The 16,915-nt window shown below is 50.9% G+C and overlaps 1 protein-coding gene and 1 long non-coding RNA gene across 3 annotated transcripts; one reads left to right on the top strand and one right to left on the bottom strand.

Moving 5' to 3' along the window:
* The first annotated feature begins 3,115 nt into the window (after positions 1-3,115).
* LOC146891341 (uncharacterized) lies at positions 3,116-10,308 on the top strand. Its single transcript, XR_014997748.2, has 3 exons — positions 3,116-3,528; positions 7,917-8,018; positions 9,172-10,308. It is a non-coding gene; the product is annotated as an uncharacterized LOC146891341 (long non-coding RNA).
* Positions 10,309-10,311: 3 nt separating this feature from the next.
* Positions 10,312-16,878, bottom strand: LOC146891342 (uncharacterized). 2 transcript variants are annotated; one of them, XM_087897370.1, is made up of 3 exons: positions 16,747-16,878; positions 16,377-16,415; positions 10,312-10,566 (listed from the first exon to the last, which is right to left on the bottom strand). In XM_087897370.1, exons 1-3 carry the CDS (start codon positions 16,830-16,832, stop codon positions 10,443-10,445), a joined length of 249 nt encoding a protein of 82 aa, XP_087753496.1. In that variant the 5' UTR covers positions 16,833-16,878; the 3' UTR covers positions 10,312-10,442. The 2 variants fall into 2 exon arrangements, with proteins under 2 accessions (XP_087753496.1, XP_087753495.1); XM_087897369.1 differs by having other exon boundaries at positions 16,675-16,852.
* Positions 16,879-16,915: the final 37 nt, after the last annotated feature.

Below are 16,915 nucleotides of genomic sequence, written 5' to 3'. Positions count from 1 at the left end.
TACTGGAGGCTCAGCTAGCTAGGCACCATACCTGACAACAGGCAGGCGAGCCAGGCAAGGGGAACTTTTACCTTTGTGTAGCAGGCCTTTCCTGAGACTCAAACAACTTTTGGGAAGCAGAAACTGTATGAGTACCCCTTCTCAGTCTACTGCCAAGTCAGGACTGGGGAGAAAGCTGCCAGGAAGCCAGGATCTGGTGAGGGACGGGATGCTGGGGCAACAGGAGGGAGAAGCATGCTCCATCAGAGGCTTCAACAGGGTGGGGGTGGGAGTCCTGAGGTCTGGCCCCCCGGAGGAAGAGGGGAGAAAGAAGGCAGGGAAGGACAGGGTGTGTCCAATGGCGCCAGATGTAGCCCATGTGATGTGGTCTGTCGCTGGCATGGGTGCAGCAAAGGCAGGATGTGCCATGCAGCTGGGAAGGATTAGTCAGTCACTGGGAGGGGGCTGGTCTAGAACCCCTGAGGAGTTTGGGTCTGCAAACCAGACTGGATAAGGACATGGATTGCCTTCCGGAACCTTCTTGAGAGGTCGGCCATCTTTCCACTTGTTCAGGTCACCCCGCCCCCATTTCCCTCGCTGCACTGTATGCAAAATGGGGGCTGTGGGATGAGGCATTGGCACAGGATGTGTTGAGGGCTATGGGTCCCAGGACCCAGAGGGACCCACAGCAGATTCTCTTTTGTGCCTACTTCCTCAGGGCGAGACCACTGTTCTGCCAGGCGTCTCCTGGGCAGACAGCAGTGTGTTCTCATGCTTGTACCTGGCCCTCTGCAGAGATGGCAGGAAGGGAATGGGAAAGAAACTGAGGCTAAGACTTGGTGGTCTCTAAGGTTTGGAACCCAGAAGCATAGATAAAATAGGTAATCGGCAGAAGAGAGACTAAAGCTAGACCACAGGAGGGACTTTCCAGAACCCTCACCACAGCCCAGATCTGAAGGAAGGGAAAGGAGAGGATCCCAGATAGACAAGCAGAGGGTGCAGGCAGTAGTTAGGATTAAGCCTATAGAAGCAGAACATGGGCAGGGCATAGTGGCACAGACCTCTAAATCCAGTACTCAATACAGGCAGGCTGATCTCTGTACTTCAAAGCTATGCTGCTCTAGGCCTTGAGGTCCTGGTCAGCCAAAGCTAGAGCGAGACCCTGTCTCAAAAGAAAGAGAAAAAGGAGGGGGGCACTGCCGAAAGGCAAATCCAAGCTGGCAACCAAAAGGCTGTTGTTCTCCAAACTCCCATTGGAAAATTTGAAAAATACCCATAAAAATGTGACTCACCATCCCTTCCCCACGGGCCTCTTTCCTGCTTTCTCTGATTTCTCTCCCAAGAGTTAATCCGTGCTTCATTTCCACTGGAACCAAAGCCTGAAGAGGGGCTGGAAGTGGGGGTGTATCCTAGGCCGGCAGACTAGGGTGTGGCAACTGGCTGCCTTGGGACTGCCAAGCAGTGGAGCTATGATGGAGATTGGAGACTTCAGCCATATAGCAGCCAGCTAGAGCAAACGGCTTGGCCAGCCCAGCAGCGGGACAAGCATAGGGAAGGCCTGAGCAGAAGTGGGGGGTCCTTCCATATGAGCCACTGCCCCCGAAGGCTCACTCTTGCCCCTCAGCACCCACTCCCAATAAGTTGGGAGCAGAGTGTATCCCCAGACCTGCTTACTTCTGCTCCAAAACCGTGCCATGGAGCAGCTACCAGTGTGCCAAACAGGCTTGCCCCAACAGGGGATCCTAGAGACGAAGGAGATGGGAGGATTGGCACTGCCCGGAACTAACTCAGTGCCCTTCCTCTCCTTTGAACTCTTGGCCCTTGCCCCTCTTAGTGTCTTACATAAATTTTCTTTTTATGTTCTTGGCTCAGTGCCTCATTTATGCTTTTAGTTTTTGTTTTGTTTTGAGACAGGTTCTCTTTATGTAGCCCTGACTCTTGGACTATGTAGCCCACACTGGCCTTGAACGCACAGAGCTCTGAAGTGTGAGCACAGGTTTAGAGCACCACAGCATTCAGAGGGAGTGTCTTAGAGCCCAGGGAGCCTCAGACTGGTGGCAGTCCTCCCAGAGCTAGCATTCCAGGCATAAGCCACTCTGCCTGGTCCGATGGAGTCTGCTCTCTGTCCCCATGCAACTCCGCTCCCTCAGTCTCATTCCCACCATCTCTCTGGGTCCAGGAGTCCCTGGTTTTGATCCCGTTGGCCTCACCTGGGTGATATTTCCTTCTCCTTGTTCCACCCTTGCTTCTGTCCTTTTTTAATGTTTTATTTTTTTTCTTGAACATCTGCTACAGAATAACTCATTCGTGTTTCTACAAGACTTCAAACCAACAGCGTATTCTCCCTGTGTCTGGGATGAAGTCCAATTCCTTGACCTGGCCCCCTGGAGTCCAAGCCCTCTGAATGCCAACAGTCCCAGCCTCTCTTGTTTCAATCTAAGATAACATTCAGGATTGGGATATACTTTGCCCTTAGAACAACTCCTACGTTATCCATGGATGGCAAAGTCTAGGTTCAGAGTCTCCACTAAGCCTCGAAACATCCTTTTTCACAGGACAGTAAAGCTACCTACCTGTTTGTGCCCCTTCGCCTAGTAGAGCACCTCCCTGAGGGTTGAGGCTGGGTGTCCCCAGAGCCTGGCATGTGTGGGACATGGAAGGGAGCTACACAGCTGAGCTCAGCACCCCAGCCAGTGTGCACAATGTGCTCACGGCCTCCTCTCCTCACCTCTCCGTGTCACCCCCGTTTTGTCTGCCTGCCTTCACTGCTGTTCTCCCCTGGAGCTCTGCACGTACACCCCAACTGAGCCTCTCTCCACACCCAGCCCAGGTGTGCTCAATAGCAACAGTTCCGAGAGCCACTTCTGTGTCGAGGCTTGTTCTAGGTGCTTTCAATCCCCAGCAAATCCAAATTTGCTTAAAATCCAAATCAAACCAGAGGTTGGCTCAAGAACCTAACTTATCTGATGATTCAGAACTGTGTTCTGTAGGCACACACCATATATAACTCCATAGTCGCTGTGGTAAAGGAAATGGGGTGTAATGCTAGACCTTTAGTAAATGCTTATCAAGAGAATGAGCAATATAATTGCCTACTTTTATAGTAAGTCCTGTAGCCAGTAAAACATACTCTCGGGGCAGCCTTGAAGTGAGCATAGCCCAGGGAGTGTTCTCATTTTATAGAAGACTCTGAGCAAATGGAGAGGGACCTGCTTTCAGCCAAGCAGGTGCCTATGAGTTCCTGTCCAAACTGCAGGCAGAGGGGTCCTTCACAGTACAGGGCAGAGAGGAGCTATGCCAGGCCTGGGGATCCTTCCAGACCATCCAGTGTCTTCAGCCTTCACGATCAAAACTGCTTGAGGAGAGTTGGGGTTGGGGTGTAACTTAGTTAACAGAGCCCAGCATGCGTGAAGCCTGGCTTTGACTCCCGGCACTAAAGAAACTTTTTGTGGTGGTTCATGTCTGCAACCCCAGTCCTCAAGAGGTGTGGGAAGATCGGGAGTTCACGGTCGAAGCTGCTGATGGGAAGGACATGTCTACCTGCTCAAGGTAAGCACACGCACACACCAGTGGCCGAGATCCCGCCTATTTGGTTCGGTAATTAGGGTGAGGTTGGAGGACTTTTTGGTACACAGCACTTTTACCTGTCACTCTAAAAGTGAAGAGATGGAGTAGGAATTGTAACTTTCAAGTTCCAGCTTGTTCCCAATGCCAGGCACTGTGGTAAATGATGTTCACTCGGATCCCTGCTCAGAAGGGCTGTCATTAGCTCCGCAGTTCAGGGGAGCAAAGCACAACAGGCCCAATCCATGGGACTGGGCTTCAAATCTCACATTCTCAACCTTCACCCCATAGCGATCAAACCCAGGAGACCAGTGGGGAGCTCCTCTGAACAGTCAGGCCAGCATACATGTGAGTAAAAGGGGGTCAGAGAAGGGCAGGCCAGGCAAGGCCTATGGCTCCAGTTCCATGGCTCCATGGAAGGGGCTGGCAGTGGGACCATGTCCCTTGGGGCCCCTCTTCTACCTGTCTTCTTAATGGGCTCTGTCCAGTAGAGGCTGAGTTATCACCTCCCAGTGCTAATTGGTGTAGTCTCTTAATTGCCCATCACAAGGAGTCCATTAAACCCAATTAGGGAAACCAGTGCTAATTAGTGCTTGGCTTCCACAGCCTCTGGGTACCCCTGGGGTCTGCAGTAATCTGCTACCCACCTCCCTCCATCCCCAGGGAGGACTGCCTTGAAGTTCACACACCTTTGGAGCTTTAGAGGGACAGGGGTTGGAGACTCTTGGTTCCATCTTCATAATCCATGAGAAGAGTCTACTGGTCCAACTGGGTGAGACTTGTCTCCCACCACAAGCAGTACTTCCAGTTCCCAAGTCCTTCTTCCATCCCACAGGCCTCCCCGAGAGCCTGAAAATGGGTCGTTTTCACTAGGCTCAGAGGCAATCTGACTGCTTTGATTTAACCCCAGATCTTGTGCTACAACATCACCTAACGTGCTCCCTCTCCCTCGGTTCCTGAGCCCTTCCTGGAATCTGCAGGTAGGAATCTAGTTCATTTTCCACGCACTCCCTGCGGCCTTGCATGTCTGCTTCCTTTCTTTGGGCCCCAGCTGCCATGGAACAAAGAACAACCACCAATATCAAAACATTTCAGAGGCAGAAGGAGGAGGATGGCTGTGACTTTGGGGCCAGCCTAGTCCACATAATAGACCAAGCAGGGCTACACAGTGAACTCCTTAAACAAGGGGCCAGAGAAAGGGCTCGCTTGGTGGATAAAGGCACTTGTCATGCTTAGGACTGGTGACCCGAGTTCCAGCCAGAGCCCCCGTGAAAGTGGAAGGAGAAAAGCAACTCCACAGAGCTGTCCTCTGACATTCATGCGTGCACTGTAGTGTGTACCCAACCCGTCATACCCACCCCACGTCATGTACACAATAATGATAAAACAAGGCTTTAAACCAGCCATGCCCACAATCCCAGCAATCAAGAGGACCACTGGGAGCTTGAGGCCAGCCTGGTCTACATAGTGATACTCTGTCCCAAACAAAAATAAAAGCAAACAAACAAAAACAGAACAAGGGAGGCAGAGATGGCTCAGCAGATTAAGGTACTTGGTGCCAAATCCGATGACCCCCAGCTAGATCCCTGGGACCCACAGAGCGGAAGGAGAGAACTGACTCTCACAAACTGCTCTGATCTCCACACATGCACCATAACAAATGTCCAAGTGACAAGTAAATTTATGTATTATGTATGTATGTTTGTTTTTGTTTCTTGAGACAAGGTTTCTTTGTGTAGCCCTAGCTGCCCTGGAACTTACTATGTAGACCAGGCTGGCCTAGAACTCACAGAGATCCGGCTGCCTCTGCCTCCCGAGTGCTATGATTAAAGGTGTTCTCCACTACCACCTGGCATTTTTCTTTAAAAAGTAAAACAAAACCAGCCACTGGTGTACCACTGCCTCCCAGCTAGAATATTCTGAAGGCTCTTCTACCTTCATCAGTAATCCTGCCGGGAAGGGGAACTGACCCTGACCCGGGGTGGGATGTGGATACTCATTTTGTCCTGAAACAACAGGGGCTCCACTGCTGAAAAAGAATGAAACTATCTTGACAACAGCTCGGGGAGGCTGGGAACTCCCCGTGCTGTCTAGGGCTGGGCGCTTGGTAGGCATACCAATGGGTGACCCTCCCGCTTACCATCAGTCCTGCCCCACCAAGACAGAGAATGTGGGACAAGAGATTTGGGTTGGAGCAGAATTGGGATCTGCTCTCTTGGGAGGGAGAGAGGTGGGCTTACTGCAGTTTCTAGCCTACCCCTGGCTGTGAAGTTAGCCTGTTTCCCTCACGACGGTGCTCAGGCACAGAGCCAGGACAGCTCTCTGGAGCTGGCTTCTAGGACTGGGACTCAGGTCTCCACCCACACGTCGTGCCAGCCCCTCTGTTTCAGTGTGTATCGGTGTCTTGCCTGTGCACCACATGCATGGGTTACAGATGGCTGTGGGGAGCCACCAAGCCCTTGGGTGCTGGGAATTGAACCTGAGTTCTTCGGAAGAAATCTTAACCACTAAACCATCTCTCTAGCCCCTTTATTATTATTATTTTTTTAATGTGAAGTTAGAGATAGTTTGTTCAGTACATTTCTTTTTAATAAAAAACTTCATTTATTTGATGAGTGTTTCGCCTGCACGTATGTATGCCTGCATGTGTGTGCCTGGCTATTTCTACAAGCCCTTGTTTTGTTTTTATTTTTTGGTTTTTCGAGACAGGGTTTCTCTGTGTGGACCTGGCTGTCTCACTCTTTAGACCAGGCTGGCCTTGAACTCAGCCTTGTCTCCCACGTGCTGGGATTAAAGGTGTGCATCACAATCCAGGCTTAATTGTTCTAAGTTTATTTTATGTGTCTTTTGTCTCCACGTCTGTCAGTCATGTTGTATCCCCCGGAATTAGAGTTACAGACCATGCTGTGAGCGAGCCGCCATGTGGGTTCTAGGAATTGAACCGAGGTCCTTTGGAGGAGCAGCAAGTGCTCTTGACCACTGAGCCGCCTCTCCAGCCTATCCCTAAGCCCCTGTGTAGCTCTAACTGGCCTATAACTCATTATATAGACCAAGATGGCCTCAAACTTGCAGTCATATTCCTGCTTCTGCCTCCCTAATTGCTTTTTTTGTTTTTGTTTTTGTTTCTCGAGACAAGGTTTCTCTGTATTGTGCCAGTTGTCCTGGAACTAGCGCTGTAGACCAGGCTGGCCTCGAACTCACAGAGATCTGCTCACCTCTGTCTCCGCGTGCTGGGATTAAAGGCATGCACCACCACCTCCCGGCCTTTTGTTTTAACGACAGCAATTTCCCGTCTAGTTCTCTTATTTTGTAGGTGTGCCAAATGGGGTTCCCCGGTAGAAGCTGTGTTCAGACAGGGCAATAGACAAATGGGATGGAGACCCATGGAGTCCTTCCCCGTGTCCAGCTCTTGGCCAGCCTTTTAATAGCCAAGCTCACCTGCCTTTGTCTGCTTTCTGGGTCTCCCTAAACGTGGTATGAGCCACAGTGTCCTGGGCTCTAATCCCAGCTTTACCGTTCATGTTCTCACTATGCAAGTATGGACCAGGGTGACAGTTTTCTCCCGTGTCCAGTGGTACAGTCATTCCATTTTTATTTAATTAATCAATTTATTTGGTCTTTCCAAGCCAGGGTTTCTTTGTGTAGCCCTCACTGTCCCTGAACTTGCTCTGTAGGCCAGGCTGGCCTCAAACTCATAGCTGGCTGTCTCTGTCTCCCGAGTGCTCCTGATGCAAAACAGTTAATTCTAAAAAGTGCTGTATCGCGGGCTGCGGTGTGTATGGTGGGCAGAGCGCTGGGCTACTGCCCGCTTCAGTTCTTCCAACCTTAAGTTCCTTTCCCAGTACCAGGTGCGGAAGAATGCAGGAGCCACAGGGCATCCGGTCCCCAGCACCAGGTCCCGCTACAGCCTTCCTTTCCTGTGATGAGTCACTGTGCATGGGCACCAGAGACCTAGGAGTCCCCAGCTTGCCACAAACAATACTGCTGCCATGGAAACGGGGCCTCCCCTTTCCTCTTTCGATGATTGATTTCACCGCATCATCTCCCACAAAGTGTCTGTTTCCTAGATCTCAGTTTTTGACTCACAGATTGACTTAGGTGCCTCTCATTTCATGTCCCCAAGAAAGCTAGTCTCTTCGGGACTCTCAAGGGCTGTCTGTGCCCCTTATTCTCCGAAATGATACTTCATTTCTTTCTTTCTTTCTGTCTTTTTTTTTTTTTTTTTTGTGGTTTTTCTGTGTAGCCCTGGCTGTCCTGTCTAGACCAGGTTGATCAGGCTGCCTCCGCCTCCCGAGTGCTGGGATTAAAGGCCTGCGCCACCACCGCCTGGCCGGAATGGCAATTTTCTTCAGTAGTATCCTTTTTCTTTCTAGGCATCGCACAGCTATTCTCAGGACCCCATCTTTCCAGAGCGAACACAAGGGAGTTGGCCAGGGAAACAAACTGACAGGGGCTTGCGCCACCTGCTGACAGAGGTAGGAGAAGCTCTACCTTCTCTGCTGGTCTCCCAGTTTCCAGGGAGTCACCCCCCAGTGTTGGGTCATTCATCTATCCACAAAACAATGAATATCCTATCCTTGTGAAATATCTGTGGCTCTCTTGCTAAAGGGAAAGGAGGGCAGAGACCAAGCCCCTTGCCCGTTGAGGGATTAAACTGAAGTCTGAATATTAACCAATACAGGGCTAGCAAGATGCCTGGTGGGGTAAAGGCTCTAAGCTGAAGACCCTGGGACTCCCACAAGTTGTCCTCTTACCACATGTGACATGTAGGCACCCACATACACACAAAAAGAAAAAAAAACTTTTAAATAATCAATATAGCCAGGTCAGGCTGCTCACCTGTAATCCCAGCATTTGGGAAGCTGAACCAGGGGAATCACTGAGTTTGAGGCCAGTCTGGGCTAGGGAGGAAGACTTTGTCTCAACAAAACACAAAACAAACACCAAAACTTATTTTTTTTATTTTTTTTAATATTTATTCATTTATTATGCATTCAATATCTGCCTACACGTGTGCCTGCAAGCCAGAGAGGGCACCAGATCTCATTACAGATGGTTGTGAGCCACCATATGGTTGCTGGGAATTGAACTCAAGACCTTTGGAAGAGCAGGCAATGCTCTTAACCACTGAGCCATCTCTCCAGCCCCCAAACACCAAAACTTATTAAACCTTTTTTTTTTTTTCCTTTTCTGTGTAGCCCTGGCTGTCCTGGAACTCACTATGTCGACCAGGCTGGCCTCAAACTCAGAGATTGGCCTGCCTCTGCCTCCTGTGTGCTGGGATTAAAGGTGTGCGCCACCACCGCCCAGCTAAAATAGACACTCTATAGACAAGGAACTTGGGCTCAGAGATGCAGAGCGAGTGCTCCCTGGTGGGGAACAGGTACCTCCAGCCTGCAAGCTCCTGTTTGAGCAGCCGTGAAGAAATGGGAGGGTGAGCTACATGGACAGAGGGAGGCTAGGTGAGGGTGAGGGAGGGAATGAGGCATTCTGAGGAGACTGAAATCAGCAGGGTCAGAGGTCAAAAGTAAAAGGAGTTAGAAACTGAGCCTGAACTCCGGCCTTACCAGGGTAGACAGGTCACATTACACAGAATCCCAAGTTGTTTGTCAATATCTGTGTGCCTAGCTTTGAACATCAGGACTTGGGCCAATCAACAGTGAATGCTGCCAGAGATATGTACAGTCAACTACCTGAAAGAGAATACAAGTGGTCTGAAGGTACGAGCCAAGTGGCACCAGCAGCCTCTCTAACTCCTGGAGCTGTGTGCAGGAAGCAACCGGACATCTAACCCTCAGGCTCCTGGGGCAAGTAGAGAAGAGAGCAGAACTAGAAGCTACCCAGGCCGTCTCTGATGGCTGGCTCGTGTGCGCTAATGACGGCCCATCACTCACACTGCGCTCAGTCAGAGCGAGAAAATTTATCTTGGTAACTGACAATTGCTACGAATCAGGCTTCGTGCCTTCCTGGTTGCTAAACACTTGTCGGAGTGCCAGACTCCTTCTCTTGTCATTTCACAGTAGAGAAAACTAAGGTCGGAGCTGTGTGTTCCTGACCAGGCAGCCCACAGTGAGACCCCGTCTCAAACACAAGGAGTGCTTGCTGCTCAGGCTTGAGGGCCTGAGTTCAGATCCACCGCACATGGTCACGACTCCATCACTAGTGTGTGCTGGCTCTAGCACAGGGTGAGGGAGAAATCGTTTCCAGGGAGCAAGGCAGAGGCACAGAGCAGGACACTGATGGTCCCCTCTGCCTCCCATGCTCCCATACTCACCCACAAACACACATCCCTGTAGCCAGAGGATGACAAGAGCCTTGTTCAGAATCACACAATTTTTCTTTCTTCTTTTCTTTATTCATTGACTCAACAAACACATTTGCCATCAGCGGCTGCCGTGTGCAGGCTTCAGAGACACTGTGTGAGGTCCCTGCATGCGAACTGCAGGGCTGGAGAGATGGCTCAGAGGTTAAAAGAACATGCCAACTGCTTTTTAACACATGGGCTGAGAGAAAATGAAGGGCAAGCACAGGGGCCACGGCAACCCCAGGAGGATACATGGTCAGGTCATCCCAGAGCATGGGATTCCCAAGCTGAGGTCCAAAAGGAAAGCAAGCCTTGCCTACTTTGAGCTCCTCTGCCTGCCAGGGCTGAGGGAAGGGGTATGCTCTAAGATAACTTCTGAGTGATCAGCCAAAAACAATGCGTACCACAGATGGCATTTGTAGTTTAGGAGGTGCAGAGCGGCAGGACCCTAGGACACTACATGCCGATAGTACCCCCTTGCTGGCCTGAGGACTGGGAGGTATGGGGGAAAGCATCAGCTGGACATTGGCAGTGGGCCTGTGACAGGGCATGTTCAAGGAGAGGTGAACATGTTAATCTTCTATACAGCGGGTGTCTATGTACCAGATGCTGGGGTCACAGGGGTGCACTGAGGTAACAGATGCGAGTCACTGCACGGTGTGGTAAGTGAAGGACACCCAGAAGTGACAGGGGAGATGCCATCCACGTCACGGTCCATCCTGCAAGAGTCAAAAGGGTATGCAAAGGGTAGAGTGGGGGGCTCAGGGGGACGGGGCCCAGGTCTCAAAGGACATTCTAACCACCAAGGAGCTGGACAGATACACAGCAACAGAGACCACTCAGGCAGCGTTTCAGGGTGCTTGCTCATTTGTTTTTAAATGTTTTTGACAGGGTCTCATGTAGCCCAGATGGCCCTCAAGGTTGGTACACAGATACAACTACCCTTGAGCTCCTGATCCTCCTGTTGGGATTACAGATTACACTACCATACCTGACAGGAATTTTTCTTTTCTATTTTAAATGTATGTCCATGCAACACTCTGGTGTCTGGTGCCCAGAGACAAGAGGGCATTGGGTCCTCTGAAATTGAAGCTTGTGAGCCATCACGTATAGGTGCTGGGACTTGAACTCAGGTCTTCCAGTGTTCTTAGCCAATGAATCATCTCTTCAGTCTGGCAGGAAATATTCTGAGGTTTAACTGAGAGGCCTTGTTGAAGCACTGGGTACAAGTTATAGAAAGGCAGAAATCCCAGATGGCTTAGTTTTCAGGCTTGAGCAACCAGGTGGGTGGTGACATCATCTACTGGATGTTAGGATAGCTGGGGGTGGGGACAGAGCCAGGACTAAAAAGTTGGGGCTTTTAGTTCCTAAGCCAGGGTCTGTTCACCCTATAGGGCTGCTGGGAGAAGTGCAAATGATCCCAGACAAAGAAGTGGTAGTGTGGGGAAGGTAAGTGCAAGAAAGAAACAAACTAAGAACACTGGTGTCACAGAGGCAGCCACGCTGCTGCTTACAGGCACCCAGACAATACCCCAGTGCCAACCTTCCTCAGGCAGGTGTGCTGAAACATGCCAGTAATCTCAGCATTTGGGAGCTGGGCACAGGAAGGTCTGGAGTTTCAGGTTCTAGGCCAGACGGGGCTACAGGAGGGTCCCTCAGAATAAAACAAAACAAAAACACACCTTTAATCCCAGCACTTCGCAAGATACAGAGGCAGGCAGATCTGAGTTGGAGGCCAGCGTGGTCTATATAGTGAGTTCCAGGCCAACCAGGGTTATGCAATGAGACTTTGTCCCAAAAACAAACAACAGAACCCCCCAAAATAAACTACTTCAAATCCTTTCGCCTCCACCCTCTGCTTTATTTTCTTCATCATGACTGTCACTACCAGAAGGACACCATCTACTTCTTCATACTCTGCCACCTACCCAACACCCTATAGAACCCTGGCTTCACCCCAGGCAGGCTTCACTCTCCTTGTCCTCTGGGGTCTGCCCAGCGCCTAGAACAATGTGCAGCACAATAAAAGTTCAATCAGTGCTCACTGATGAAAAATTTGAGATCTTTATAGGTAGTTATTATTTCCCTGCAGACCCAGCCAGCTGAACTTCACAATTCCCCTGAACAGAGTCTCCAAGGGGCTCAGGAAGTCACTGGACAGAAGGCAGGGTAAATTGCTGGAGGGTCTCTGCTACCTAGGGTTTCCATTCAGAATCTGGAATAGACTGCTATCAAAGTCTCCTGATTCCACGTGTTGAATGTCCTGTTAAAAACGGGAGTGGAGGTTGGGGTGGGGGTGGGATTGCGGCTTGAGACAAAATCTGATCTGTGCAGGGCAGAGCACAGAGCAATGGTTCCACACGGAGGCAGAGCTGGGCCCCTGGCAGCCTGAGCAGTGGGCGGCCGAGGAGACTGTCCTGCAGCGCCACCTGGTGTCCACATATACTCAGTGCTTCCCAGAATGAGTAAAAGCAAGCCTCCCCAGCCACCTCCCACACAGCCTCTAGAAACACTCCCCACTTCTCTCCTTTCTGGGGACTTCACTCCTTCAGTGATTCCAACAGACCCACCTCAGTCAGGAAACCTCCCCAAACTGCCCCAGCTTTAAATGTCACTCCCTCCCAGGTCTCCGAGCACTGAATGGCACTGTCTACCTCTGGGGATTCTGGGCAGGGGTCACACAACTCTAATTTTGAACAGTGGAGTTTCCCCTTCCCAGCTGTTGTGAGCCGTGGATATCTTTATGTCAAGCACAGATAGAAATTACAGTTCCATGGAATTATGAAGATTAAATAATATCAAAGGTCAGATGAGGTGGCCCAAGAGATAAAGGAGCTTGTTGCCAAGCCTACATACGGCCTTGCATTCACAAGAGGAGAGGAACTCTGACCTCCACATTCAGGATAAATACAGTACATGTACACATTAAATACATGTAATAAAATGATAGATTAAAGTTTGAAGAGTCTAAGAAGAAGACCTTCAGGAAATGGATGGTTCTTCCTCTTCCCTTGTCTGAAAAGGAAACAGAATGGTCTAGGAGGCAGAAGGGAGTCATAGAACCCCTTCTCTGGGCTGCATGTGCTCTGCAAAGGGGAAAGGGTCGGCCTCTTCAGTCGCCTTCTGCTCTGACCTCCTGTAGGTGACTGTCTGCACTACACACCACGTCCAGCAAGTCATCCTGGTCAAAACCCTCCTCGCATCTAAACTAGCCTTCCACCCGGGGAGGAAAAGTCCTCACAGGGAGCCATGTTTACTGCCTCTGCGTCCCAGGAGGGCAACTAATCCCCTCCCTCATGCAGCGGAAACCAGAGCTGGCGCCACTGGGTGGGGATCCAAGGACCAACTGTCACAGCTCCTGTGTCACTGCCTCCTACATGCCAGGGCCCAGAGGAGCCTTGTTAGCCAGCTGTCCTGGGGGGCCCAGGCTCCACCCCAGCCCCTCGGAGTTGCTCTGGGGAGATCAGGCAGAGAGACAAAGGGACCAATGACCTACCCTGCCTTCCAATTTTGGTGGCTCTTCAAGCCCTAATGGTGGTTTGGCCTCACACGTATCCTCTTTGGCCATGTAGGTGAGTTTCTGATTTCATGAGAGCAGGGATCAAGTCTGAAATCACTTTTACACAGAATGCAGAATTTTACCCAATATATTCTCATCAGCTGAAATAAGTTGAGGGCCGGCAAGAAGGTTCACAGGTAAAGGAGCCTGCAGCCAAGTCTGGGGACCTGAGTTCAACCCCTGGAACTTCTTGAAGTCTGTCTCTTGGTCTCCTGCATGTGTGTCATAACACACACACACACATACACACCTTTCTCTCTCTTTCCAAAAAAATACTGAAAAACTGTTCTAAAGAAATTAGCACACTGAGTGCACTCCAGCATAAAGGAGACCACTAGCAGCACATTCAGCAGGAGAGGCAGAGGCTAGATATCTAGGGATATTTCCAACATGAGGTATTAAGGAAGGAAAATATGATGCCGGGTGGTGGTGGGGCACGTCTTTGATCCCAGCACTCAGGAGGCAGAGGCAGGGAGATCTCTGTGAGTTTGAGGCCAGTTGGGGCTACAGAGCAAGTACAAGGACAGGCTCCAAAGCTACACAGAGAAACCCTGTCTCAAAAAACAAAACAACAACAAACAAACAAAAAGTCATCAAGCCTGCCTCATGCCTTTAATTCCAGCAGAGAGGCAGAGGCAGACAGATAGATCTCTGTGAGTTCCAAGTCAGCCTGTTCTAACAGAGTGAATTCCAGGACAGTCAGGACTACAGTACAGAGAAACCTTGTCTTGAAAAACCAAACCACACAAAAAAGGCCATCAAGATGGCTCAGTGGATAAAGGGACTTGCTGCTAACCCTGAGTACTCACATGGAGAAGAGAGACAGAACCCGTTCCCACAAGTTGTTCTCTGACCTTCATGTGTGTGTTGTGGCACATGCACAGCCATGATATACATATGAAATACAATTTAATAAAAATAAAAAGGAAAGTAGAAACCTCACAAAGCATGGGAGGAAGGCTGAACTGACCAGGACAGACTGAGGCTAGCCTGCTTGGTGCGGCTTCCCTACCAACTTCCTGGTCTCCCTCTCTCTCCAGGGCTCCGGTGTTAGGTGTGTGCTTCTACTTTAGTACTTACTATGTAGACAGAAAAACGGGTCTCACAATATACACTTTCTACCACACTCCTGTCCTCGGGCCTCTACTGGGACCTTGTCCCACTGGGCCACCTGTCCTGCCTTGCACCCATGCATGCATACATGCACACAAATACACCAAAGTAGTCGATGCTCACAGTCAATTCAACAACTCAACAAGGTCCTTTGGTTCCAGAGCATGAAAATAGGAGTCAGGACAGTAGAGGAGAATAGAAGAGGGGAGAGAGAGACACACGAATAGAGACGCACAGAGGCAGGGATGGAAAGCTAAGCAGGACCCATGCACAGCAGCCCAGGCTGGGTGGCATTAGCCTGAACAAAGGAGACCTCAGCTTCAGGAGCAAGAGCAGTTTTCTTGCCCCCACAGCTCCTCTTCACCTGTGGCTCTGCAGACACCTGTTCCTGGGGGTACACCTGAGTCCACACATACCTTACCCTCCAAGTGCCAGTCTAGCATGTGCTCTCTTCTGCCTTGGAGGATGTCTGGAATCACCGCGTGTGACCGTGGGGGGGGGTACTAAGACACCCTGAGGACTGATGCATCCTGGCTGCATGGGGGGTTCCGTGGGGGTGCCACCTTGCCCACTCCAGCTTTAGTCTGTCCCTTTCTCTTTTAGCAGCCATCCACTTCCCACTCAATATTCGCAGCCACCCACTTCCCACTCAAGATTCACAGCCACCCACTTCCCACTCAAGATTCACAGCCACCCACTTCCCACTCAAGATTCTGCCCTTTGTTTTCCTTCCTGACCAAACCCCCAAGGCTTTTTTGGTCATTAACCTCCTGCCTTAATTGGTTAAGTGGGGAAGAAGGCAGAGACTGGACAAACTCTAGAGGGGGATCTTGTTTCAGTGAGACAGGAAAGCTCAAAACAGCTGGAGGCTCCACTATGACCTGGCCCCATGTTCCCAGCACTAGTACAGGTTCCTGGGGTAGGGAGGTGACAGGAGTCAGACGAGGCCCACTCTGCAGTTCACTTTCCACTCCTGCTGGTGAGCATGGACATCCAACCCATAAAATGTGTTGGTAATCTGTTCAATCTTCCATGCAGGGCAGCTCCTCCCTAACTCAGCTTCCCAGATCCTCTGTTCAGGAGTCTCCTTCATAGAAGGGGAAAAGCCTGCCTGCTAGGCATGAACCCTCAGACCCTCCCACCACTTAGCCCTCCCACTGATGGGCAAACTCATTCTTTCCAAGAACTAGTTTAGGAACTGGGCCTAAACTTAGCCTCCTGGCCTTGCTGTGCCATCTGTGAGGTTACCTCAATTCACTGCCCTATCTTTACAAAAAACTTTACCTCATGACTAGTTCAGATTTCTGTTTCCAAAGGCACTCCAGGAAAAAAAAAAAAAAAAAAGACATCCTACACACCGGGGGCATACCTACTTACTGATATCCAGTTTGGAGAAGGTGGCTCTTAAGAGTTTGACCTCAAGGCCTCTATATGCGGTCCTATCCCTTCTCTTGGACAAAGGAAAAGCTGAAGATACAGGCTAGAGACGAAGAAAAGGCTGCAGTATAACCCAACTCCCTCTAAACTATCTGTCAAGTCTGAAAAACTTAATTCTGATCTCTCTCTACATATTTCTATGGTCAAAGGGGCTGAATTGCTGGTTAATGAAAGAAAGAGGCGGGCATGAGGGTCCTAAAGAGCAAATGACCTCCACTGTATTCGTGGCTCAGGAATGAACAAACTCTGGGTTCCCAATCTCACACCGTTACACCCAAAGTTCTAGGCCCCAAACTAAGTCACATGAAGCCTTTACGGCCCTTCCAGGCTCCCTGCTCAGCCCTTCACCCCCATCCTCTCTCTCCCCGCCTCCTCTTCACCCGGTAACTGCACGGTCCACGGGGGCGCGAACTAACTCACCTCCCAAGCCGCGGCCTCTGAAATCCCGGAACTGGGGGGCTGGAAGAGGGGGATGATTTACTTAAGAGATGAGGGGACCCCATCCTCTACCAGGGATACAGGGATACCTCCTCCACCCCAACGCCCTTTCCCGGACCCCACGCAGCTCAGGGACTCGTTCCTCCCACCACAGCGGCCCGCGGGCTTTGTCTGCTCCGCGAGCGCTATCCCTGAGGCCTGAGCCTGTGGACTCCGCGATCGCGCGCGGAGGAGGGAGGACACCGCAGCCACGCGGCCGCTCCGCCCCGGTCCTCATTACCATAAGAAAAAGGCCCGGGACCCGCGGGGCTGGGGACCGACGTCTTCCCACGCCCGCTCCCTTCCCGCATACCGCCGGCTCCTGAAAATTCCCGGACCACGACTCCCCGCCCACTCGAGCTTTGCCCGCGAGCGGTAGGCAGAACCCAAGGGGCGCATCCCCTTGTCCGAATTCGTCCCCGCGCCCGAGGGCAGGAAACTACAACTCCCGGCATGCCCCGGGCGCCCCCGGCGCGCCCCCC

The sequence above is a fragment of the Myodes glareolus genome, chromosome 17 (assembly GCF_982192425.1).
Source record: "Myodes glareolus chromosome 17, mMyoGla1.1, whole genome shotgun sequence".
Taxonomy (NCBI): domain Eukaryota; kingdom Metazoa; phylum Chordata; class Mammalia; order Rodentia; family Cricetidae; genus Myodes; species Myodes glareolus.
This window is presented reverse-complemented; position numbering and strand designations above follow the sequence as displayed.

Excerpts from the sequence above, each read along its gene's own strand:
- LOC146891342 (XM_087897369.1), bottom strand. The coding sequence starts at position 16,832 with ATGCGCCCCTTGGGTTCTGCCTACCGCTCGCGGGCAAAGCTCGAGTGG. Across the intron at positions 16,416-16,674 it reads TCCCGGGCCTTTTTCTTATG|CCCCCCAGTTCCGGGATTTC; the intron begins GTAATGAGGACC and ends CCCCTCTTCCAG. Across the intron at positions 10,567-16,376 it reads CAGAGGCCGCGGCTTGGGAG|GATGGACCGTGACGTGGATG; the intron begins GTGAGTTAGTTC and ends TGACTCTTGCAG.